Source organism: Marmota monax, unplaced genomic scaffold (genome assembly GCF_021218885.2).
Source record: "Marmota monax isolate L192 unplaced genomic scaffold, Marmota_monax_Labrador192_F-V1.1 WCK01_AAM20220418_F8-fsc00413, whole genome shotgun sequence".
NCBI classification, from domain to species: Eukaryota; Metazoa; Chordata; class Mammalia; order Rodentia; family Sciuridae; genus Marmota; species Marmota monax.
The window spans coordinates 1386-26504 of record NW_026694640.1 but is presented as its reverse complement, the minus strand read 5'-3'; the positions used below and the strand labels follow the sequence as shown (position 1 = coordinate 26504).

Here is a 25119-nt window from a genome sequence, read left to right as displayed (position 1 = left end):
AAAGACATACATAGGCTGAAGGTGAAAGGTTGGGAAAAATCATATCACTCATATGGACTTCGGAAACAAGCAGGAGTGTCCATACTCATATCAAATAAAATAGATTTCAAGCCAAAGTTAATCAAAAGGGATAAAGAGGGACACTACATACTGCTTAAGGGAACCATACACCAACAAGACATAACAATCATAAATATTTATGCCCCAAACAATGGTGCAGCTATGTTCATCAAACAAACTCTTCTCAAGTTCAAGAGTCTAATAGACCACCATACAATAATCATGGGAGACTTCAACACACCTCTCTCGCCACTGGACAGATCTTCCAAACAAAAGTTGAATAAGGAAACTATAGAACTCAATAACACAATTAATAACCTAGACTTAATTGACATATATAGAATATACCACCCAACATCAAGCAGTTACACTTTTTTTCTCAGCAGCACATGGATCCTTCTCAAAAATAGATCATATATTATGTCACAGGGCAACTCTTAGACAATATAAAGGAGTAGAGATAATACCATGCATCTTATCTGATCATAATGGAATGAAACTGAAAATCAACAATAAAAGAAGGAAGGAAAAAGCATACATCACTTCGAGAATGAACAATAGGTTACTGAATGATCAATGGGTTATAGAAGACATCAAGGAGGAAACTAAAAAATTCTTAGAGATAAATGAAAACACAGACACAACATATCGGAATCTATGGGACACATTGAAAGCAGTTCTAAGAGGAAAATTCATTGCTTGGAGTTCATTCCTTAAAAAAAGAGAAGAAGATTACCACTAAACAGGGATGAGAGGTGGGAGGGAATGGGAGGGAGAAGGGTAATTGCACGGAAGAGGGAAGGAGGCCCTCATTGTTATACAAAATTACATATATGATGGTGTGAGGGGGAAGAGAAAAAAAAAAGAAACTACAAAAGGGTTGGGGATGTAGCTCAGTGAAAGAGTGCCCCTGAGGTCAATCCCCAGTACTGCAATAAAAAAAAAAAAAAAAAAAAAAAAAACAGCTATAGACATTAGCATTTATATCCCTTAAGTATTAGCGATTCCTTTAAGGATATCTGGACTTAGTTAACAACCTCATTATATAAGTGACTGGTTACTATGCTTTCCTTCCTACACAACTACCAGAGCCCTCTAGGCCAGCAGTCTTCTGGCTGGGTACCCTTACCCCTGAAAATACAATAGACCAATAGGTCCTCTTAAAGCAAAGATCCTCTTAAAGCAATCAATTTGCAGATTCTACCTCCTTGTATATTGCTTCCTGAAATTAATCCCCTAGAGTGCTATGCCCATAATCAAGGTCTCACAATCAAAATCATTACATATTACCTGAAGGTATTTTCAACACATGATGAAAACTGAATGATTCTAATATTTACTTTTGCAAGTCAAGTGATTCCCAATTCTTTTATCAAAACTGTAGAATGTTCTAATAATTTTAACTAGACCATGTAATTTTTTGTGAGTAACTCATGAGTTGAAAATCTGATACTTGCTTAACTAAATTCCATTCTACTTCCTTATGTGACTAAAGTTTCTCAGAGTTTACATTCATTAAAATATAGAATTAATGCCAGATGTTTTCTCATTCTAAAGTTAACATTCCTAATGATACATGAAGTAACTGGGGTAAGATTAAAAAATTAAAATACTTAAAACTTAACACATATCTCAACCCAAAAGAAATTTTAAAACTTAAAAACTTATAGGACGTTAAAAATAAGTGCAAATACAGACATACTTTTACTGCAAAATGTACTACAAAAACAAGAACAATACAAAATTTACATTTATAAAAAGTTTTTTCATTGAATGTTTTAAGGTTGGCAATGGAAGGACATTACATCTCTGCTATTTAGATTCTACCAGATCTACTTTTTAAAGTAATATAATTTAATGTAATTAAAACACCATCATGTGCTGGAAATTTGATAAACTTTTTAGAAGAAAATTTTTAAATTTTTAAATTGTACAAAGTAGGACACAGTTAAAAAAAAGAAATATGACAGTGGAAAAGGTCAAAGACTATATTGATCTAGGTACATATAAACCACTAATAAGGTACATATAAATCACCTTGGGATCCTGAGCCTGGCTACTGGATGTGGTTCTGAAACTAGCAACATTAGAATCACCTAGAAGCTAATTAGAAATGCAGAATACAATGCTCCATCCAGATCTCCAAATCAAGAGGCTGCATTTAACAACACCTATACTCAAGCTGTTTAATCAGCAACAATCCCTGGCAATTAGCCCAGAAAACTAACAAAACACACTTTCCTTGAAATATTCTTTGTTCATCTAAAGGAATATTATGCTCAGGTTAAGTTCCCTTCATCTCAGTGGTTAGAAGTGAATGCTCTAAAATCAGATAGACATGATTCCTGATAGCAATACTTAGGAGTATAAATTTGTGAAACTCAGTTTCTTCATATTAAAATGCCTACCACATAAATTTACTGAGGATTAACTGAGATCATCAAATAAAAAGACAGAGTAAAAATTTTTTTAAATGGGAGCTAAACTCTAGGATTCTTCATTGAAATAACTCATACCTATTCCAAACTGAGAATTTTAGTTACTTTTGGTATATCTTAATCCAAAAATTTCTGGATTGTACAGAAAAACAGCCACCTTTTCATCTGATAAATATCACGTGACCAGCAAGATTCATTGCAGTGATATCTCGGGTGGCAATCTAAACAAGACAGACAAATGCCAAAGTGAGTTTGGAATTAATCATAGGAGCCAAGGAATCACTGCCAAAGGGGAAAGAAGGCTGGGATAAGAAAGACATTTTGACACAATAAAGAAAGTGTTGATTCAAACGTATTCCTGGGGTTATACCACCTAACATGGCAATGTACAAATAACTGATTCTTGTATATATCTTTAAGGAATTTATCCTATAGAAAATTTTGCCTGTATTTACATTAGATAAAAATGAGGGAAAATATTATTTTTTTGAAAGCTATGTGCTTCTCAAAAGAAGAGACTATATCTTCTTCATGTATAAGTCCCCAATATTTAGACTTATATATTAGATATTAGTGCTCAGAAAGCACTGCTGAAAAAAAAATGTGGCTGCAACATAATATAGACTGTATATTAATTCAAAAGAAAAGGATTCTAAAAGAAAAAAGAATATTTATTATGATTCCCTTTCTGCTTACAGTCAAAACAAGAAAACAACTTATATATTCTTAAAAACTAAACCAGCATGGTTCATTTTGTATACATACTGAATCTACTACTTCCTTGCACTAAAGTTAAAATGGTTCCGTTATTTTACTTACCTACAGTTTCTAAATGCTTCTGAAGCCAAGGAAAATACATTCCTGTACCAGTGAGCACAGATGTTTCCACCTGGTCATCCTTTGAAATGGTCTTTGTCAATTCTTCACTGAAATCACTCATACCTATTCCAAACTGAGAATATCAGTTACTTTTGGTATATCTTAATCCACAAGTTTCTGGATTGTACAGAAAAACAGCCAATAATAAATATCACTTGAGCAGCAAGATCCAATGCATTGTAGGTTTTTAAAAAAAAAAAAAAAAAAAAAAAAATATATATATATATATATATATATATATATATATATTTAGTTGTAGATGGACACAATACTTTTATTTATTTATTTATTTTTATGTGATGCTAAGGATTGAACCCAGTGCCTCACACATGCTAGGCAAGGACTCTACCCATTTAACAACAACTCCAACCGGCATCTGGCAGTTCTTTTAAATAAAGAATGAATTTGCCAAGGCCTGTAATCCCAGCAGCTCTGTTCAGCTCAGTAGGCTAAAGCCAGGTGGATCACAGTTCAGAGCTAGCCTCAGCAACTTAGCAGGGCCCTAAGCAACTCAGTAAGACCCTGTCTCTAAATAAAATACAAAATAAGGCTGGGGAAGTGGCTCAGTGGTTAAGTGCCCCTGGGTTCAACACCTGGTACCCCCCCACCCACCCAAAAAGCATTTAATTATGTCAGAAACAGCCAAAATAAATAATCCATTACTCAACTATTACTACGTTCCAAGCACATAAAGATATTTCCCCTTAATTTTAAAAAGTTCAAGCCTAGAGAAAGAAACAACAAATGCAAATAACAAATACAGTACAAATAGTAGTAGCTAATATTTATTGGATCTTTACTACATACCCGGTCTATTTAATTTGGGGCTAGGGATGTAACTCAGTGGTAAAGTGCCTGACTAGTGTGCATGAGGCCCTGGGTTCTATCCCTCCCACACAGCATCACACACTCACACTACATACTAATCTCCACAACAACCCAGAGGTGGGCACTATTGTTTTCTTCCATAATATGTTGAAAAAAACTAAGGGAGTGAAATTATGAAACTTGTCACATACACACACACACACACACACACACACACACAAAATGAGGACAAGGAAGTTCAGAGAACACAAAACTACTAGGCATGACTAGAACTAGGACAAGGGATAGGTAGGACGCAATGATATTTCAGGTGGCAAACGAAACTAGAAATACAAATGCCAAAGCGAGTTTGGAATTAATCCTCAAGAGGCTCAGTGTCTCTCTCCCTCATTTCCCACATCGACCCAAGCATTAAAGCTTCTGATCCTACCTCCTAGAATTTCTACAATATTTTCTCTTCTCTGGAATTCTACAACACCCTGAAATTGTGTTAATCACTGAATTAGCTTTCTAACTAGTTACCCTGCCTAAAATACTGCTTTTCCACATTACTACCAGAATTAAGTCTTTTAAAGTCAATTTCCGTGGTTAAACACCTGAGTTTGAAATGTGACTCTGAATGAGACCCAGCATGTACTTTGAGGAGTTATAACACAAATTCTCTCTTGTCAAATCCTCAAAAACCAGAATCGGTAACACATGGTTGCCACAGTAACCAAAGCTTCTCCACCTTGCTCTCATTTCCCAGAACCCAAGGTTTTAGAGCATTAGGAAAAAAACTCGGAAGGAAAACACAGGTAAATCCAAGCACACCCTTTTTGTCTTCTTCTAAACACGGAAGCTCGTAATTACACTCGCAGCACTTACCCACCTACCGCCGGGGCTCCGCAGTAAACCGCCTCCCACTCCAGGAGAAAGCTCTCACCGGAAATTGTCAGCGTGCGCTTGCTCTGAGCATGCCCAAAAACCTGCCTTGGGAGCATGCGCAAAACCTAGCCCCGCCCCAACTCCTCCTTTGATGGTGGAAATGGAGTTGCCCGCCCGTTGAGCCGGTACCGGCCAACAGAAGTGAACCAGGAACTAACTATAGGCTGCTGCCTTCCCATTTGTTTGGCCAGAGATTTACATCATTCTGTCCCATCCAGAAGGTGTAAGATTTCCATTGCAAATAGAGATTGTGGAGAGGGGACGGCGGCTGGACCAGGGGAGTAAGATGTCACTTTAACCGATGGTCCTTTGGATTTTGCTTCGCTTTCCGACGCCCTGTGCAAACGGAAGCATGGCTGATGGTTCTTACAAGAAAAATACATGAGTAGTCTTTTAATTGGTTCCTTGATCATTCTTTTCTCTTTTATTGCAATTTTAGCTTTTAAGTGACTGGGCTGCCTTCTCTACTATTTGGTCATGAATTTCTTTTTTTCTTCTCAACAAGGATTGTTCTGGGGACCCAAGTGCTGTCAGCTTTTATAAGGAATGTTGATTACTTTATATGAAATAGGATGGAAGGAGGTTGATTAAACCCTGTGAAATGAGAGACAGTTGAGGAATTCTGGGAAAGATGGCCGTGGACAAGGATTCGTGGGATCACAATGTACTTCTACAATATTTGTGAGAGGGATGTGTGAGATAAGGATCAGATTTTTTTTTAATAGCATCAGGTAACAAAACCAACACTAATGAGTGAAAGCTAAAGGGAGGCACCTTGAAAGTCATTGCAATAAAGAATTTTGTTCATAACTAGGACTTCACAAATAATGACTCTCCCAGGATTCTCTGAATTTCCCCTCTGAGAGTGGACCATTTGAGTAGAACCAGAGTATCAAAGAAGAAATTTTAAAGTCTAGTAAAAGTTTATATGTGGATTTTTCAAAATGCTACAAATAGTTGATTCTTTGCTGTCTTTAAACAATATACAGTAATCACAAGAAAAGTTCCTTCTGTTCTTTGTGTCATTAGTTCTTGGCCTCACTCAAACCTAAATGATGATGTGGAGGAAGAGAGCACACAAGATAACATGGTTATTAGCTTCTAGTTTAGAGGCTTGACCTGGCGAACATTTCTTCCCTTTTCATGAGGTATAAAAATATAACCAAAACCCATCAGGACAGATTTTATATGGCTAAAAATTCATGCTCTCATGAAAATAGGGAAGAGTTTTTCTGATTTTTCTTAAAGTTCTCAAACACATCTAAATAGTAGATAGAAAAGACAGTGGAATGAGATTACCATCATTACCCTGAGTATATAAAGACACAACTAGGGGCTGGGGATGTGGCTCAAGCGGTAGCACACTCGCCTGGCATGCATGCAGTCCAGGTTCCATCCTCAGCACCACATACAAACAAAGATGTTGTGTCCGCCGAAAACTAAAAAATAAATATTAAAAAAATCTCTCTCTCTCTTTAAAAAAAAAAAAAAGAGTAGTTAGCAAATATTTTCTCCCATTCTGTAGGTTCTTTCTTCATGTTACTAATTGTTTTCTTTGCTGTGCAGAAGCTTTTTAATTTGATGCCATTCTGTTTATTAACTCTTGTCATTATTTTCTGAGCTTTAGGAGTTCTAATAAGAAAGTCATTGCCTGTACCTATATGCTGGAGTCTCAAACCTATATTTTCTTCCAAGGATTTGCATAGTTTCTGGTCTAATTCCTGGGCTTTTGATCTCTTTCAAGTTTGTACAGGGTCTAGTCTTATTTGTCTTCATATGGATAACCAATTTTCCTGGCACCATTTGTTTAAAAGCCTGTCTTTTCTCCCAATATGTTTTTGGCACCTTTGTCAAGGATCAGATGACTGTTAACTGTGTTGGATCTTTTTTCTGTGTCTTCTCTTCTTTCCCATTGGTCTATGTATCTGGTTTTATGACAGAGCCTTGCAGTGGTTATTTCAATAGCTTTGTAGTATAATTTGAAGTCAGGTATTGTGATGATGCCTCCAGCTTGCTTTATTGACTTATAATTGCTTTGGCTATTTTGAATATTTTATTCTTCCAAATGGATTTCAGGACTGTTTTTTCTCGTTCTGGAAAAATGACATTTATTATTATTATTATTATCTTAAATTTATATATGACAACAGAATGCATTACAATTCATATTACATATATAGAGCACAACTTTTCATATCTCTGGTTGTATACAAATTATATTCACACCAATTCGTGGGTATTTCGATGGGAATTGCATCAAATCTTTATGTTGCTCATAAAATCAATTTCAAACATATACAATCATATTAGTAGTGATTTTAGTGTCCAAAAAGAGATCTACTAAACAATAATTACTAGGCTGGTTTGGTGACTTGTAGTCCTAACTACTCAGAAGTCCAAGCCAGGAGGATTGCTTGAGTCCAGGAGTTGGAGATCAGGTTAGGCAACATAGCAAGACCCCCATCTTAAAAATAATAATAATTACTGATGTCAAAACACATCTCAATCATTATGATAGTCACTAACTCTTCATTGTTTTCCTTGAAACTCTAATATACAATTAGTGAATGTCAATTTAGGACTAATTGTGCTGTTTTATAGAAGAGAAAGCTGATTATAATGGTAAATGAAATCAGCTAGCATGAACTGATTTGTGTTTATTTAATTACAATTATCATGCTGATGACTCTACATATTAAGTCTCCACCTATAGTCCCCTAGGTGCTAATTTTAAAAACATGAGTTTTCATTAAAAATAAGAAAAGAAACCCCTCCATATGCATTTCAATAATTCAAATTGTATCATAATTTGACTATTAACACAAAGGAAAATCAATGCAACTAATTCAGATTTAAATTTAAGATTACACAGTGCAAAAGAGGAAATAGTCTTGGAAAGGGAAGTAGAAAAATGTAAGATCCCTCTTAGAGGTCAGAAAAAATAAATTCAAAAATGTGATTTTTTTTTTAAAAGGTAGTGTTAACTTGAAGTGGAAAACAAAAAGCAAAAAACCTTTGAAGCAAAGTCAGTTGTGTTTACAAGGGCCTTTGGGTTTCTTTGATGTTTTAGTGCTTCTGGTTTTTAAAATGTTGATTTGTGGAGGATGGGCACAGGGGATTGAATCTAGGTGCTTAACCACTGATCCACATCACCAGCCCTTTTTTACATTTTTTTAATTTTGAGATAGGGAATCCATAAATTACTTAAGGCCTTGCTAAATTGCTGAGGGTGACTTTGAACTCAAGATCCTCCTGCCTCAGCTTCCAGAGCCACTGGGATTACAGTGTGCATCATGAAGCCGGGCCTTAAATGTTGATTTTATAATCTTTCTTTTTAGCTGATAAGAGAAATTACAAAATACAGAATACTTGCAGACCAGAAATGAGAAGTTGAGGAAAGCCAGAAAGGACCAGTTGGCGGAGTGGGGGGGGGGGGGATGGGTGGGTGACGACTGGAATCACGCAGAGGGTCCCTTGTGAAAGGGAAGGAAAGGCAGGTGATTGGATGAGAAAGAGAGTCCTAGTTGCCACGGCAGCGACTAGAGGAGAAGGTCTCCACTAGAGGAGAAGGTCTCCACTAGAGAAAGACGGAGCTCCTGCTCCGTGCATTCTCCAGTAGAGTCTGTGCATCAACCCCCAAATATCCCTGCTGACGTGTCACCCGGGAAAGGCTTAAGCCTTCCCGGGCGCCACGCCTCCGCGCCTCGCTACCCACCCGCCCCCTGAGCCCCGCCTCCGGCTCCGCCCCCGGAGGCCCGCCGCAGCCTACTCCACCGCGTCACCGGCTCCCCGAGATGACCACAACATGGCTGCGGCGCCGGGGCTGCTCTTCTGGCTGTTCGTGCTCTGTCCGACCTGGCGAGTGCGGGGCCAACCGGACCCAAGCACCGGCCGGCGCTTCTCGAAGCACAAACTCTGTGCAGATGACGAATGCAGCAGTGAGTGCTCAGGCGGGCGGGCGGCCCGGGGTCTCCGTGGTGGCTCTTCGGGGCTGCATGGGGCTCCGATCCCAGGGTCCCCAGCCCCGCGGGCTGGGCTAGGGGGTCGCAGGACGACGGGTGGGGCGCAGGAGTGACAGAGCCTCGGGACCCTGCGTGTGTCCCCTCCGGCTCTGCTGGCGCCCCGGCCAGCCCACTCGGGTTGCAGGGGGCTTCGACTCCCACTTGTTGCCAGCGTTTTATTTTTCTCTACTGACAGAGGCGGGGGTTGGGAAACATGATTCCCCAGGGACAGCTCTCAGTTTATTCCCTTCCAGGATTCGCCTAGGATCTCAGTGGGTGATGGGGTTGCGCGCTGCGCGCCCGCGGCTCCCCACGCTGTAGCAGAGTGCTTTTCTGCCCCCGCCACAGGGACCTGGGCCAGTGCGGTATCAGGGCAGATGCTCTCCAGGGCTCGGTGGCCCTAATCCCAGCAGCAGGTTGATGGTGGGGCTCCTTGGGAAAGGCTCACTGGCCCCTTCGTCCTTTTGCTGCACTGGGAATTGGGCTGGTTTTGCCTTTTAACAGGGACTAGAGTTTAGGCTTGGGAAGAGCACCGAGTCCAGGCACGCAATGTGTTCCGAGGTCTCCGCCCGACTCTGCTTCAGTCCTGTCATTTCTGTGCATAGAAACCTCCCTTCATATTTGAGGTAGGGTAGCAGGTGGGCCAATAATCTTTTGCTTTTGAAAGAGGCCAAGGATCTGCACCGGCCACCTGGGAACTGCAGCCTCTTCTGTGCACAGGAAGCGGACAGAATTGCTTCCCAGTCCTGGATTGGAGGTGGGCGGTGGGGAGGATGTAGACATTCAGATTCAGATGAAGAGGTTTGTTGCAATAACAATAATAAATACTCCAAGATTTTTATAAGCCAATAATTCAGTTTTAGACTCAGTCGCTAGTGTTGTTGGAACCTCTTTCCTCTATATATTTACTGGCCCAGAATACTTTTTATGGCCTCCCGCTTGATTTCTAGTAACCTTGTAACTTGATGACCGTGTTGTCCATAAATTATAAGCAGTACATATTTTAAAATATTCATGCTAAAAAGGCCAAGAAGTTTACCATTGAGCTCTTTATGCCTAAATTGGTGTTACCAAAAACAAATTTTATAATTTGAATTGTTTGTTCCACTCCAATAAAGAAAAAAGATGTCTCCAATATATGTTAAGCAGTTCCTAGAGGTAACCCTAAGGCTGGAGTAAATAAACACTCAGAAAAGCAAAGCAACTGCCATGATATTTCCTTTCAGTTTTGGGTGAACAAAATCAGGCTTCCAGCATGGTAAAATGTTTGCTGTTCTTTGCTATCAAGCACTATCCTACGTGGGCTACCTGGACAATCTCATCACTGATGCTTCCTCAGTACTAAGACATGGTGTTGGTAAGGTTCAGTGGGGTAACATAACTTGAGAAATGGCCTGTGTCCAAACAGATGTGACCAAACACAGCAGGTGGGTCTGTGTTGTGTTGTAGGAAGTAGTGAGGTGTGTATGTCAGGTGTCCTTGTGTGCCTTCCAAATAAGTGCTCAAAAAAAAAGAACTAAATAGGTGCTCCATAGTATGCATTATGTTGTCACCTAATATATTACTGATTTGTAAATCCTTTATGACCTAAGGGGGAACAAGAGAAACATTGCCATTTCCACTTGTGATGAAAATTCCCTACCTTAAAGTGTCTCTCACCTTCAACATGGCCTCTTAATTATATATGAATTAGGATGCTGACAGTTCTGAAAATAGTCCTATTTTAGCTTCAAAAAAAAAACAAGTTACCCTCTCCAAATCTGTGTTTGTTCCTCAGACATATATTTTTATAAAACACACATTCTTGTGTATTTTATTGCTAATTGGCTTTTAGAAAAAGTGTTATTTCCATTTCTTCTTTGTGCTTTTTACATACATCTATTGTCCATTTCATCTTAAATCAGAAACTGTGTATTTGGTCAACCAAAAGAAAAATGTTGCTTCTACCAGTTTCTAGATCAATTGTGATTCTAGTCCTGCATTTTAAGCATGAAGGTATTGCCTGACCTTTTCTCATGGTTAAACTTGTTCCTTGTCAGATAGGATACCCACTTTTGATTTTGTTTATTAAAAAAAAAATACGAATGAGAATGTTTTGAAACAATGTTGAATATAGTCAACAATATTTGCTCAGAGAAAATACATTTCCTGGTAATTTACCCAGATCCTGAACACAGAGACAGCAACTCTGCTGCAAATGAAATTGACAGTGTTTACGGCTGCATGGTAGCACTTGCAGCCACTTAAAGGTAATGTCTTTTAGTGGTTAGTTCAAGTTAATTAACCCCTTGGGGGTTCCTGGATATTCTTCCCTCTTCCCTATTACCTCTGCATGAAGCCATACTTAAGCCTGTCCGTGTCTACACTTGGATTTACATATTTGCAAAATGAAGCTTTTTATGATTATGAAACAGAAAAAAATTGAGGCCTGCAAGAACCAAGAGTTTCACTGAAACCAGCCATGGTTGGTGGTAGCCACATTGCTTTTTATTTCTCAGCACAGAGAAAAATAGAGAAGCTTCCTTTTCCCTTGTCTAATTGCAGGGAATATTGTATTTTATAGCAATAAAATCTCTAAGGATTTTAGATACTTTGAGCAGGTGAATTAAAAGTGATTCCAGAGAGTACTGGAAAAACTTGATTTTTGTTCATAGTGGGATTCATATTTCCTGATGAGTCAATATGGACTGTGAAAAATCAAATCCTAATGTTTGTTTTTCTTTTTTCAATGTTCATATACAGTGTTAATGTATCGAGGTGAAGCTCTTGAAGATTTCAGAGGCCCAGATTGTCGTTTTGTGAATTTTAAAAAAGGTGACCCTGTATATGTCTACTATAAACTTGCAGAGGTATCACCAGAATGTTGGGCCGGAAGCGTAAGTAAAAGTTTGACAGGTGTTATATTCTTACTTTTGATGGGTTTTTCAGCAGTGTAGATTTAAATGACTGATTTCTTGGGGTCTTTGTAGAGTTAACCTGACCTCTCTGCCAGGCCCTGTGCTCCTAACACGACTTAGGCCTGGCACAGCATAGAAAGTCAGGAGACTTTCTGAAACAGAACTGAACTGGTTGTGGTTGCTACCCCTCACATCAAGTTCCAGAAGGCTCTACACATCATAAAGGTTGTCATGGTGAAAACCTGACAATTCTTAGCTTTGCTGCTTCAAAAGGGAAGGATTCATGGACATTAGAGTTAATCCTGTAAATTAAGTCTGAGATAGTAACTCAGGCATGCATATTTAAAGTTGATTTTTTGTGTATTTTACCTAATCATTTGTGCTGTTTTTACTCTAAAGAAGCAGAATGTTATGTTCATTATGTGCTTTTGTTTTTTCCCCCTTTTTTTCTTTTTTGCAACTTCTGGGTCATCCATTTCCTGCTTTTCCTATATTCTATGACTGAAGGTTCCCACAGGGGTTCTACTTCCAGCCAGTTGTATGGATCTTCTGATGAAAGACATGACATTGTTTATATCATGCTTTGATATTTTAAATGGGGAGATTCACTAGGAGTGACCTCATTGAGAGACTTATGAGTATTGTCCTTTTCATTTAAAAAAATGTGATATGTGGATTGTTTACTTAAAATAGTAGCAAGGGTCTTTGATGACTGTAGGAATGTTCCAGTTTAGAGACATTCCGGGTTGCATCCCTGAAAGTTCTCACCCTAAATAAAACACCACACAGCAGAAAATAAGAGTAATCCCTATGGGAAAACTAGTTTCATTTTGTTGCCATTTCTGATTCTTAGGGAACGATCTTGAAACATGGTGCCTCTAGGTACAAACTTTATATTTAGACAGAGTCCCAGTTGCAGTACTCCATATAAAGAACCATCTATTGTTTCTTTCAAGTATACCAAATAGGATTGGTAATCTTTAAACTTGGAACTGTTTTTCCATGTACCTAAGTGGCATTTTTCATATAGTAGTCATCTTTCTCCCCTTCTTTGAGCTTTTGGATAAATGGGCTTGATTTACATTTTCTTCTGTCACATTGTAGCCTGTTAACTATGTTCATCCCTAGGACTCTGGCCATTCTGGGTGGCAGCACTCATCTTGTCTTCCTGAGGAGCCCTGCTTTCAGCACCTGACCAGAAAGGATCTTTGCCGACTGATGAGTATTTGGGTGGCACTTTGTTTGCATTGCTCCTGTGGCATTCATTTGTCTTCTTTGCCTTCAGTCAGGTTGTGTTTTATCTTAGCTCCCTATAAAGTAAAAAACTCAGTTAGGAAAGGACCCCTGTCTAATCCATCTTCCTTTTGAATATTTCCTTTCAGGGCAGTGGCACTTAAGTACATTTGTTCTGATAGTAGCTTATGCAGAATTTGTTCTCTTGTGGCAGTTCTTTGCTCCCCACCCACAAATCAAATCAACAGCACCTTGGCAGGGATGATGTATGGAAGCAAAATTAGATATAAAAATTATTTCCAGTCATGAGCTTCCATGATTCTGCATCATTTCTTTTTCATATCACAAGAAATGGGATACCACCCAGTGTGTAATTATGGAGCTTTATATAATCTATGGTCTCAATTGACACAGATTAAGAAGAGATAAATGTGTTTCCTTTCTCCATACATCTCTGGTTTCTTTCCCTTTTCCAAATTTAACCTTAATAGAATTTTCAACAGAAGGGAAAATTGTATTTCCCCTCAGACTCGCCTCTCATGTCATGAGTGTTATACTTAGGAAATTAAAAACTCTTTATTTAGTTTTCAAAATGATTCTCCTTTCGAGTTTTTAGTTTTCATTCTGCAATGTTGTTGGTTTTCTAGAGTCTCAGACTTTATCTGCAGTGATGAAGCTTTTAATTGCTCCGTCTTATCTAATCTTCATGGCAGTATTCTACCACTAATACTGGCTCTCAGATGGTTTCTAGATATAACAAGAACATTCATGAATGGGGATATTTTAGAGGTAGTGATAAGATGCCTTTTTTAATTTTCTTTTTTGGGCATTTGATTTGCCTATCAGTTTCCTTTAATTATTGGCAAGAATCTTCTGTTCCTTTTAGTCAGTAGTTAGTAATAAGAGTGTCTTTCTCAAGGGGAACTTTATATACCTTTTGTACACTTTATGTAACTTCATATAATTTAGCTGTTGGTGCTGAAAATAAATGGCGTTCTTTTCTGCAGAGGATTTATTTTCGGTGAAACTGAAGCTTGATATGTGGTTTCGTATGCATTATATTGTAATTTTATTTTCTCCCCAAGTACTTGTAAAAGTAGATTTGGAAAAAGCTAGGAAAGCATATACTATCAATACATTTGCTATAGTGGTAATACATTTTAGAGATTTTGTATTGTTTTTACTTATTAATTTTCATGACTGCTGTGTATTGGTTAAGAAAGACATAAATATTGGTTTATGAGCAATGCTACAAAATGTACAGGTAAATTCTTGCTAGAGGTTATTTGGAATTGCATTTATAACCAGCTTTGATTTACATAGTTTTAACCATATAATATACAGTAATCTCCTATGCAGATCTTTTATTTACTTCAGAAGTCTTAACTTTATGTGCTCTGTGTTGAGAATTAAGCTAAATGTAAAAAAGAAAACTTCAGTGGTTGGAAATGTTGTTTTAACAGTTCTGTACTTAATTTTTATTTGGAATAATAATCTCAGTGTAATTGTTATAGCAACTTTCTTTCTTGGTTATACCATATACCTATCTATTATGTGTATATTTCCTGCCACTTCTGAGAAATCTCTTATTTATATTCCTTGTACAGAATTTATTTGATATTTGTCTCTTTTGCACTATAGGTTGGCCATAGTTTTGGATACTTTCCAAAAGATTTCATCAAGGTAGCTTGTGAATATACTAAAGTAGAGCTACAAATTCCAACAAATGTAAGTTATGGATTTCTTTTTTGTTCTCAATTGTAAACTGGCTTATAAATCCACCAGTTATATTCAGTTAACTGCTTCTGAAAGTTTTATAATGTGTTTGGGGGGCAATCTAACATTTGTGTATCAGATTTTCATTTGAAATCAGACTACCTGTAAAAAAAAAGTTTGAAAGGCATTCAAGGGTGATTATATTATAATCTGAAAGTTGTCTAATATGTTGAAACAGATATTCTTGTAGAAGGCTGTTTACTCAACTATGGGGCTTTTCTCTTCTGTTTTATATGTGAAAAATAATTTAATATATTTGTACTTGGCTATTAAATTTAAGAGGTAAATAATTTCATTTTACAGGCAAAACTCATTGGATAGTTATTAGACATTTTAAGTATATTTAGGTTAAATTAATAAACTCTAACTTTTATACTAGGCTAGAAATATGTACTTACAAAGGTTTTCTTATTCTTAGTCATATATGGGATCAGTCATGTTATAGATTTGGAAAAGGGGACCTGAGCGTTTCAGGTGATGTTCAGTCTCAGATCTTTTAAGGCCCCAACTGCTTCCTTTATACAGCATTCCTGTATGGTGCTCTGACTTAAATTGATTTTGTGACTGAAAGGATTTTGTGTTCTAGAATTCTCACTTCAGCTGATTATTTTCTAAAGTTTTAAATTGTATAGTAATGGATGCCCACCAACATTGAAACATCTTTGGGCAGCTCTTTGTCGTGGCTGTAGAATATGCAAGCTGCTAGGCTAGGACAGTTCTTAGATTAGATGGGCTGAATGGATAAAGTCATCCTGTTTGTTGCTGTTGTTCCTAAAATTTCTTCATAATCTCGGGCCATAAAATCACTTCTGTTGCTTGTTGGACTTCATTGTTGGTAAAGAGAGTTCTTGGGATTTAAGCTGTGACAGCAGTTCACTGATTACAGAGAACTCATGTGTTTTGAACTCTGCCTTCTCATTATATTTCCCATTACATGCATCCCTCATGGCTTAGAAATGCATGTGATGGGGAGAGGAAATCACTCATCCCTCCTACATTGAACTGCCTCCCCCACCCCCGGAACCCCCGCAGAATATTATGAAGATTTAATTAGGAGATGGAATTTTTTATTTTTAATTTCCATTCATACTATGGCTCCTTTTATATCAATTTGCTTACTAGTGGCAAGAAGGAAGACTAGATAAATATATAGATAGTCCTGAGAGAGATCTTAGTGACTGTGAAACCCTGATGAAGAGGAAGGTGTATACCTTGTTGAATCTTGTTTTCAGTTTGTTCTTGTGGTAATAATAATGTGAGGAGCCTCCTTAATATCATTCTTTATTCCATCAAATGTACTTGTATCTCAGTAAGATACTTTAAAACTGATTCATCTTTCTCAGTGCTGCAGGATCTTCCAGCTTTTCCTGAGCAAAGGATTAAGAGTTAAATTTCTGAAACATAGGTGTAGATATTAAGAGCTGGAGGATCCTATAAGTGATACCTTGCCTTTCCCTACTTATGCTCAGAGCAAATTGAGAGAGACCCAAGAGTCAGGCAGTTGGAGACCAAATTGTCACCATTTTTACTCATTATGCTTTTTAAAGAATATGACGAGAGAGAGAGAGCGAGAGAGAGAGAAAGAGAAAGAATAGACTTTTTAATACTGTAGTCTAGAAAAAGACAGATTTACTCAGCCATAGATGGAGTGAGCCAATGGGGGTTGGAGGAGGGTAATCTGGTTGATCCTAAAGATTCTTTAGAACCAATCCTGTATTTGGGAGCGTGGATGAGTTTGCTTTTGTGACTCTTTGTTATTGACACACTAATGTTTTTCTTTTCCTTACCAGGAGACAGATTTTGTCTGTTTTGATGGTGGAAGAGATGATTTTGATAATTATAATGTAGAAGAACTTCTAGGATTTTTGGAATTGTATGATTCTGCAAATGAAGATTCTGAGAAAGCTATAGAAAAAGTGGAACAATTTCCTGAAGTCTCCCAGGACGTTGAACCTGAACCTAAACCAGTAGTAGCAAACTCAGAGCAAATTGAAAGTGCATTCTCAGAAAACACTATGGATCTTGAGGAACAATTTTTGGCTCAGAAGAACCATCCTCATGCATATAGTCAAACAGATAATGCTCAGGGTGAACAAACTTCATTTGAACCTTTTGAAGAAATACTACCAGATAAATTGAAAGTGCCAGAAAGTGAAACCAACAAAACCAGCAATAGTTCTCAGGTCTCAAATGAACAGGAGAAGACTGATGCTTATAAGCTTTTGAAAAAAGAAATGACATTAGACTTGAAAACCAAATTTGGCTCTACTGCTGATACACTTGTGACTGATGATGAGATGACCAGACTGGTGACTTCACTAGAAGATGATTTTGATGATGAGGAATTGGATGCTGATTATTATGCATTTGATAAGGAAGAAGAGGAGAATGAGGAAAGCTTTGGGGAGCTCCCGTTACTAACCTTTATAAGTGAAGAAGACGTGAAATTCCCAGTGGAGTTTGGAGTGCAGAAATATTCAATAGGTGAAGAGCAGAATTCAAATGAAGAAGATAAGGTTGAGGTAACTCTGCCCCCGGGCATCAAGGATGATGATAAAAATATACTGACAACCTTGGAGGATACTTTATTTATTGGCACAGGTGGTGATGAGAAAACAGATATGATGGATTTGGAGAATTCTTATTCAGAAGAAGAAAAAGAAAATGAGGAAGCTTTAGTCCCAGATAGAAAACAGAAGAAACCACAAGCAGCAACAGATTATATTTATCCTGAAAGTGCAGAATATGGTCTTTTTGTGGAAACCTCTAAGATAGATAATGATGAAGAGCCAAAAGTGGACATCGAACTTCATATTAAAGGAAAAGAGACAGATGTTCAGGAGCCTAAGAAGCACCTGATGCAAGATGTTTCAGAATTAGAGGATGAGAAGGTAGAAGGGATGATTGCATATACTTCTCCCCAAAGCAATAAGCTCAGCTCATTGCTAGCTGTTGAAAAGGACAAGGACACATTAAAATCAGCCTTTGAAAACAAAGAGGATGACCTAAAAGAAGCAGTTATCCATACCTCAAAAGACTCAAAAGAAGTGAATGAAGAAATGTCTTCATCTGGAGAGAAGATTTTGGAAGATAGCTTAGAGAATAAATCTCTACATAAAACTGTAGGGAGTCTGATGACCCAAGAACAGAGTAAACCACCAGAATCCTTGGGTATTACAACATTCCTGGGAGATAATCAAAATGATGCATCCAAAGATGGAATGGAAGAGCCAGGTTCAGTAAATACACCAACCCTGCACATAGACTCAGGGGAGCATCAACCTCAGGAAATTAAAGAGGGACTAGTTCTGAAAACTGAAAATCAATCTGGATTCTCCTCTCCAGATGGAATTGGTTTGTTAAGAGAACCGGAAGAAGAGGTCCCCAGTCCCAGAAAAAATCTTTCTTGGCAACAAGAAAGAGATGTGGTTGTTACAGTTAGTCAAGTAAATGAGAAGATAGGGCTTTCCAAGGATGAGGGTAAAGAGCAGTCCTCGGCTGAAGAATTGATTCAGCCTAAGGCAACACAGGGGACACAGGAAATAAAAAAAACAGAGCAAACTGACGAGGTAGAAGTACCAGGTCTCCATACCGAAAGGACAGCAGCAGTAGAGGAGGATTATTATCCCCCTGAAGAGCTACTAGAGGATGAAAATGCTGTAAGTGCAAAACAGTCAAAAGAAAAACATTCTGGGATTCAGAATGTTAACCAGCACGTTCTTGAGAAAGCAATTTTAGAGACTATCAATCCTGATCTAGAAACCAAAGAAAACAAACAAAAAATGAATATAATTTGGAAGATTTTTAAGAAAACTGAAACCACATCCAAAAGGGTAGACATGATGGACAAGGAACGAGGTGATATGGAAATGGGAAAGGAGGAAAGTCCTCTGGCAGATGAGGAAGCCCAGGGACTCTTTGACGGAAGTGACGAAGAAAACACTCAGACTTCAGGGATAAGTGAAGTATTTCAGGGTAAAGCTTCTGACGATCTTGAAAAAGACAACCCTAAGGAACATCTGAACACTTTAGGGTCTACAGAAAAGGCTACTGGAAAAGAAATCTCAAAAGAGGACCTTGAGGACGTAGGGCATATCACCGATGCAAAAAGCCAGGGTCCTGCTTCTGCAGACCTTGAAGATGAAATATTCCCACAGAGTCCACATATAGCCCTAAAGTCAGAGCTTAGCGATCAGGAGGAAGACTTGCCCATAATCCGCAGCTTCTTTACAGAACAAAAGTCCTTGCAACGCTTCCTGAAGTACTTTGATGTCCAAGAACTGGAAGCCATGTTGCAAGAAATGTCATTAAAGCTGAAGTCAGCACAGCAGGAGAGCCTGCCCTATAACGTGGAAAAAGTTCTAGATAAGGTCTTCCGTGCCTCTGAGTCACACATTTTGAGCGTAGCAGAGCAAATGCTTGATAATCGTGTGAATGATAATAGAGACATAGGAATAAAGGAAAGTAACATATTTGAAGAGGCTGCAGTGCTTGATGATATCCAAGACTTGATCTATTTTGTGAGGTACAAGCACTCCACAGTGGAGGAGACTGCTCCATTGATAACAGCGCCTCCTCTAGAGGAAATCTTGGCTGAAGCTGAAGGTAAATACCTGCCTTCGGCTTGAGCTGGAGAAAAGGAGTTGTTCCATCCAGGTGTTTTCGTGTATTATTGTAAAGTTCTGTTCAGTTTCCGTGTGCCTAAAGGAGAAAGAAGGCTGACTCAGGGGCCCCATATGTTCCTTTATTCATTCTTTTGGGCTAGAGAATGAAAGGACATTGCTTATTCTTTTTTTCCTTTAGGACAGTTGGGATTGGTTAGCATGTTCAAAAAGAAATTTTATAAAAAGCTAAAGAGAAAGATATAAATGAGAAACTAACGCACAAAAGTAGACCTGTTAACAGTACAGATTTTATGTTAAAATTATAAAAAGGCTTTATTAAACATAATTTCTTAATCATAAAATACCTGTACTAGATCATGTGGGTGTGGAGTGACTAGCATAACTTTTTTTTTTTTTTTTTAGAATTTAATCTCTTTTTATGTGGTGCTGAGGATTGAACCCAGTGCCTCACCTGCACTAGGCAAGTGCTCTATCACTCAACCCTAGCCCTAGAATAACTTTTAATGGATAGCTTGTCTGAATTCCCCTCCCCAGCATTTATCTTTTGTGGATACCATGCTATTTCCAGTCTCTTGGGGGAGAGGTCACTTATTCTGGTTTTACTTCACTGGGTTCTAAGGTCCTTGCATTCATATTAATCAAGGATGGAACCAGGATGACAAGCCTTGTAATGTAGTGCTTGACACAAAGAACTGTCTTTCAATTAAATATTTGTCAGACTGACAATGAGCCAATATCCTGATAAAAGCTTTCTGTTTCCTGGTTTCATATTTGATCATCTCTATCCATTGTTTTTCAAAGTGAAATATTTCAACTGAGAGTATATGATAAGAATTCCAGAAGGACATAAAGCCATTGGAAAATTTACTTCCCAAGAGTGCTAATTTTACCTGATAATTGGGGGAAGAAAACAGTTGTACATTTAATCAAAGCAGATATATTTTGGATAAGAATGCAAAGTACAGGTGAATGTTCAGGGTAGAATATGAAGCTGTAAAGAGATAATCTTTGCTCTGGATCCTATTGGTTTATGTCCTGAGCTCAGGAAGGAGATAGGTTCACCATTTGGCTCCTAGGTTACTTTGAACATATTTGAAAGGCACATTAGCAAGCTAGACTTACGGAATTCCCTTCTCTATACTGGCTCGGTGAGACCAGCACACTTGTAGATGAAAGAGTTCCTGTTATTTCTGAGCAGAATAGAGATTTCACATTTTTGTTCTGGACCAGAGTTCTCTTCTGCACATTTATTCATGTGGGTGTATGTTGGTTTGCCAAGGGAAGGTAAGTTATTGAAGCCTCTATCATAAATGTATTTGTTTATGAAATACTTTGGATTAAAGGCTTCTTTATAAATTTGACTGTATAGTTCAGTCATCCTTTAAATGGGATGAAAACAATTAACCCTCCCGTATCCTTGCCCAGTTGTTCTCATGGGCGCATGCCAGGACATGGAGGGCAGTGTTGAGGTATCTGGAGCTGTGTGCTGAGGGGGAGTGCTGATCGTTGGGCTTAAGGTGGGGGTGGATAGTGTCATCCAGCTGGCTCAATGCATTCTTCTCCCCTGTAGAGATGCAGCCACCCCATGAAGATGATTTTCCTGAAGAGAACACAAATCTTCATGAAGAGTCTCTCCTCCTGAGTCTTCATTTTAATGTGAACCATCCTGAAGAGCCCAGCCTCTTGAGTCAACCTGTGACTGAGGAGGACATGGGTGTCTCAGAAGTGTCTCAGATCCCAATTACTGAGAAAGTATACCCAGGTAAATCTTGCCAATTTTTCTCTACAAAGTAGAGGCATTATCATAATGAAGGCTTTCAAGGATATTTGTTGCCAAAGGTATGAAATAGAGCAGAGAGTGATATAGGTACATGTGAGTTCAAAAAAAAAAAAAAAAATCTCTTAAGTGAGAGAAAAGCAAGAATAAAGATGACTAGAAATCAAAAATAGGTCAGAGACTGTAACTCACCTAAAAGCAAATGTTTAGCTATGACTAGCTTGTGTAAACCATTTACAACTAAAATATTATTCTTCAAAGGCCTTATGCTCTAAAACTGTAGTTTTCAACCAGACCAACAGCACCAGAATCTCTGGGGGTGGGACCCACAATCTGTGTTTAGCAGGCCTTCCAGGAAAGTCTGGCCTGGTACAAGTTAGCTTGAGAATCACTGTTCATAGTCTCATAAATTCTGTGTTTTTTCCCTTTTCTTCTAAATGGAATGTAATATAGCTCAAGTCCTGTTTTGACTTGCTTCCTGCACACGGTAATTAAACTTTTTCAAATGCAGTCAATGGTCCAGATCTTTATAATACTATATACTTACAGGAAGCAGTACAGAACTGCAATCCATTTTAGACTGACACTTATGAATACTTCATCATAGTGCACAGTATCCAGTGGGAGATGAGAAACAATTTTTCAAAAAAATCCCCAATAATGGCATCAACAGCATTCTACTTTTGTGTTGCTCACTCTTATTTTATCAGTAAATTAGATGATGACTAATTGTTTTATTTTATCCATCCAGTATGGTGCTATGAATCCATAATTACTGTATTTTGTGTTTTTAAAGGTTCTGGTCTGTAAGCATAGCTATAGCATTATCCTGCACCAGTGCAGGGCTTGGCAGCACTGATCTGACCCCTGCCCCCCGCCCCATCTGCACACACAGAGTGTAGGAGAACTCATAGCAGGGGGGATTCAGTTAATTTGAGAAGGAATAACATATCAGTTCTCCCATTTTCCAGAAGACATTGCATCCATATATGAACACTACTGACTTCTGAACTGTCTTTAACTCCATAAGGTTCTGAAAATGAATCACGCACCATTAAGATTTGTTATTTTCATGCTCCAAAACTTTCAAGATTAGGGAAAACTTGGCTTACAAAATTAAGAATGAATTATTTACCTAGCCTTTTAGGTTCCACCACAAAATGATGTCAATGACCTTTATGGGTAAAATCTTCCCAAATGTCATTTAATGTGTCTCAGGTGCTGAGATGCTGAGCCAATGGGGCAGACTTCACCAGCAGTCAAATTCATAGACCAATAGTGAATGGAGGGCCTGGGGTTGTAGCTCAGTGGTAGAGCGCTTGTCTAACATGTGAGGCACTGGGTTTGATTCTCAGCACTGCATACAAATAAATAAAATAAAGGTCCATCAAAAACTAAAAAAAAATTTAAAAAAATTAGGCAAAAGCTTAAAAAAATAGTAGTGAATGGAATCTCAGGGTTGAGAAAGACCTTAGAGGCAACTACTGGTCCAACTTCTTTTTTTTTTTTTTTTAGAGAGAGAGAGAGAATTTTAATATTTATTTTTTAGTTATCAGTGGACACAACATCTTTTTTTTTTTTTGTATGTGGTGCTGAGGATCGAACCCTGGCCACACGCACGCCAGACGAGCGCCCTACCGCTTGAGCCACATCCCCAGCCCAACTGGTCCAACTTCTTAATAACTGCATGTTGGACTCCTAGCTGTTTAATCAAACGTACCCCAGGCTCATGTAACTCATACTGAAATTCCACCCCTACAAGCTCTCAGGTCTAACTGGAATTCTACTTCATTCACAGAGCCTCAATGCAGGTCTGTACCCAATTCCCTTTAGTCTCTCTTGGTATTACTGTGTTCTTTTTAAATAGCTGTCATCTGTCCATTCAATAAATAGTTGTTGAGTATCTCTGCCAGGTGCCAGATGCTGTGTTAAGCCTTGGCTCATTCCACCTGCAAATCTGCAAACCAAGACTCCCTCTCTTTCAGCTTTCCTAAAATTTTTAACACAAAGTTTCACCAGCACTAAATCCATGTTTGTTGAATGTGACCCTGTCTATATATCTCTGGTTTTAAAAATTTTCCTTGAGTAAATATTGTTCTGATAGCAGTTGTATGGTCATGGAAGTATTGGAGAATAGACTGGAGATTGTTCATTTTATAATTGAAGGGTCTGACAGCTCTAATTAGGATTTTGAAGTTTTCTTCTCTGTGTTAATTGTCTTTAGGAGAGCCACATATTCCAGGCACTGTGACTCATATATTTAGTGAAACACTCGGTGAATATTGAAACTGAAGAGAGACAATTCTTATTCTATAGCATAAAATAAAACAGCCATTCCCCCTTTCAGTTTTAGAGCTACTTATAACAGAAGATACTCCTGTTGATGCTGCTGATACAGAAAACCATCTAGAGATAAAGGTGGAAGAGCCAGCAGATGCCACCCTTTTGGACAACATACTTTTCTTGTTATATTCATTCTTGCTTTATTTCTCTAAGACGGTAAGTTTGATATAGTTTCTTCAATTAGAATGTTGATTATTTATTAGTTTTTAAGTGGCTTCTGGTCATGAAGTGAAGAACTTAAAATGTCTTTATGAAAATGACTCCTGACCCTTTGAGTAGATAGCTCCTGAAACAAAAGCCATAGGGGTGTGGCTTAATGGCTACTTAGTTTAGCATATGAGGAAGATTTGCTGTCTACCAAGGCTGGACATTTGTACACCTGTAAAAACTTGGTTCTTCCCCTCAGAACCTTTCATTCTGGCAGGGAGATAACAGCATTCACTTGAAACACAGTAAGATAATGGCAGAAAGAGAGGTATTTATTTGATGGTAGAACATTATTGTCCATAAATGCATTTATTCTGGTTGGAAGGGTGATCAATAAGGTCAGAAAGTAGTTGAGATGTGTTTGAAGCACAGGCAAAGGGCAAACAGGAGTCTGACATGTGGTTTGTTGTTGATTAGACAGGCTGGGGTGGAGGACGGTGGGGGAAGCTGGCAGTCAGAAGAAATGTGTTCAGAGAAATGGAAACATGAAGAAAAGGGTATTTGGGGAGGCCAGGAGAATGTGAATAGTTGGTATTGTAAAGTGTAAAGTTGGAGGGGGATGGTCTGTTGGAGAGGCCAGCAAATCTTAAAGGAAGTCATGAGCCAAAGTAGCATTAGACCATTAATAGTGGGGATCCTTAGAAAGTTTTAAGAATGAAAGGAATTAGGTTAGATCTGTTTCTTAGAAAGAGTCACTTAAGGCTGATCTTTCTAAAGAAAATCATGATCCAAACAAGACATTTAATATGTCTAGAAGCTTATCTAAGCATTTTAGGACTTACCTCCCCCTCATGGTATTTGTTGATATTGGACTTTTAGAGTTTAATTATAGGAATGAGAAAGCTTTTAGAGATTGGAGGATAAGATGGTCCTAGGGCCATTGTGACAGTAATCCTTCTCAACTGAAGTTGTTTCCTATAGGTTGTGTTATTTCAAGGCTTGTGTAAGAAAGATGATGTTGTTGTTTTCCTTGTAAAATGTATAGATTTTGAAGCCAGGTAGATCTGGTTTCAAATCCCAAGGTTATCATTTAGAAGTTTGGGCAAATAACTAAACTTTTGAATATCAGATTCCCCATCTGAAAAATGTAGATAATGCTTACTCCAATCATAAGAATTAAATGATTTG

General features: G+C 38.1%; 2 protein-coding genes across 4 annotated transcripts in view; one reads left to right on the top strand and one right to left on the bottom strand.

The window, feature by feature from the left end:
- The window catches only part of Taf1a (TATA-box binding protein associated factor, RNA polymerase I subunit A), a 29983-nt gene extending 24812 nt beyond the window's left edge, over nt 1-5171 (bottom strand). The window contains exons 1-2 of one of the 3 annotated variants that reach the window (XM_046423081.2): nt 5073-5171; nt 3318-3450 (exon numbers count right to left, since the gene is read on the bottom strand). In XM_046423081.2, coding sequence (XP_046279037.1) covers nt 3318-3438 — 121 coding nt within the window. In that variant the 5' untranslated portion in view covers nt 3439-3450; nt 5073-5171. The remainder of the gene's footprint in view (nt 1-3317; nt 3451-5072) is intronic. The other 2 variants (XM_046423082.2, XM_046423084.2) reach the window with 2 other exon arrangements.
- A 3706-nt stretch (nt 5172-8877) lies between these two features.
- On the top strand, nt 8878-23940 carry LOC124078332 (transport and Golgi organization protein 1 homolog; the record flags this gene model as incomplete). Its single annotated transcript, XM_058572311.1, is given in 6 exon segments — nt 8878-9070; nt 11876-12009; nt 14905-14991; nt 16830-19644; nt 21235-21426; nt 23789-23940. Coding segments are annotated over 6 exon segments (3513 nt in total), but the record flags the coding sequence as incomplete, so codon positions are not given.
- Between the last annotated feature and the right edge of the window lie 1179 nt (nt 23941-25119).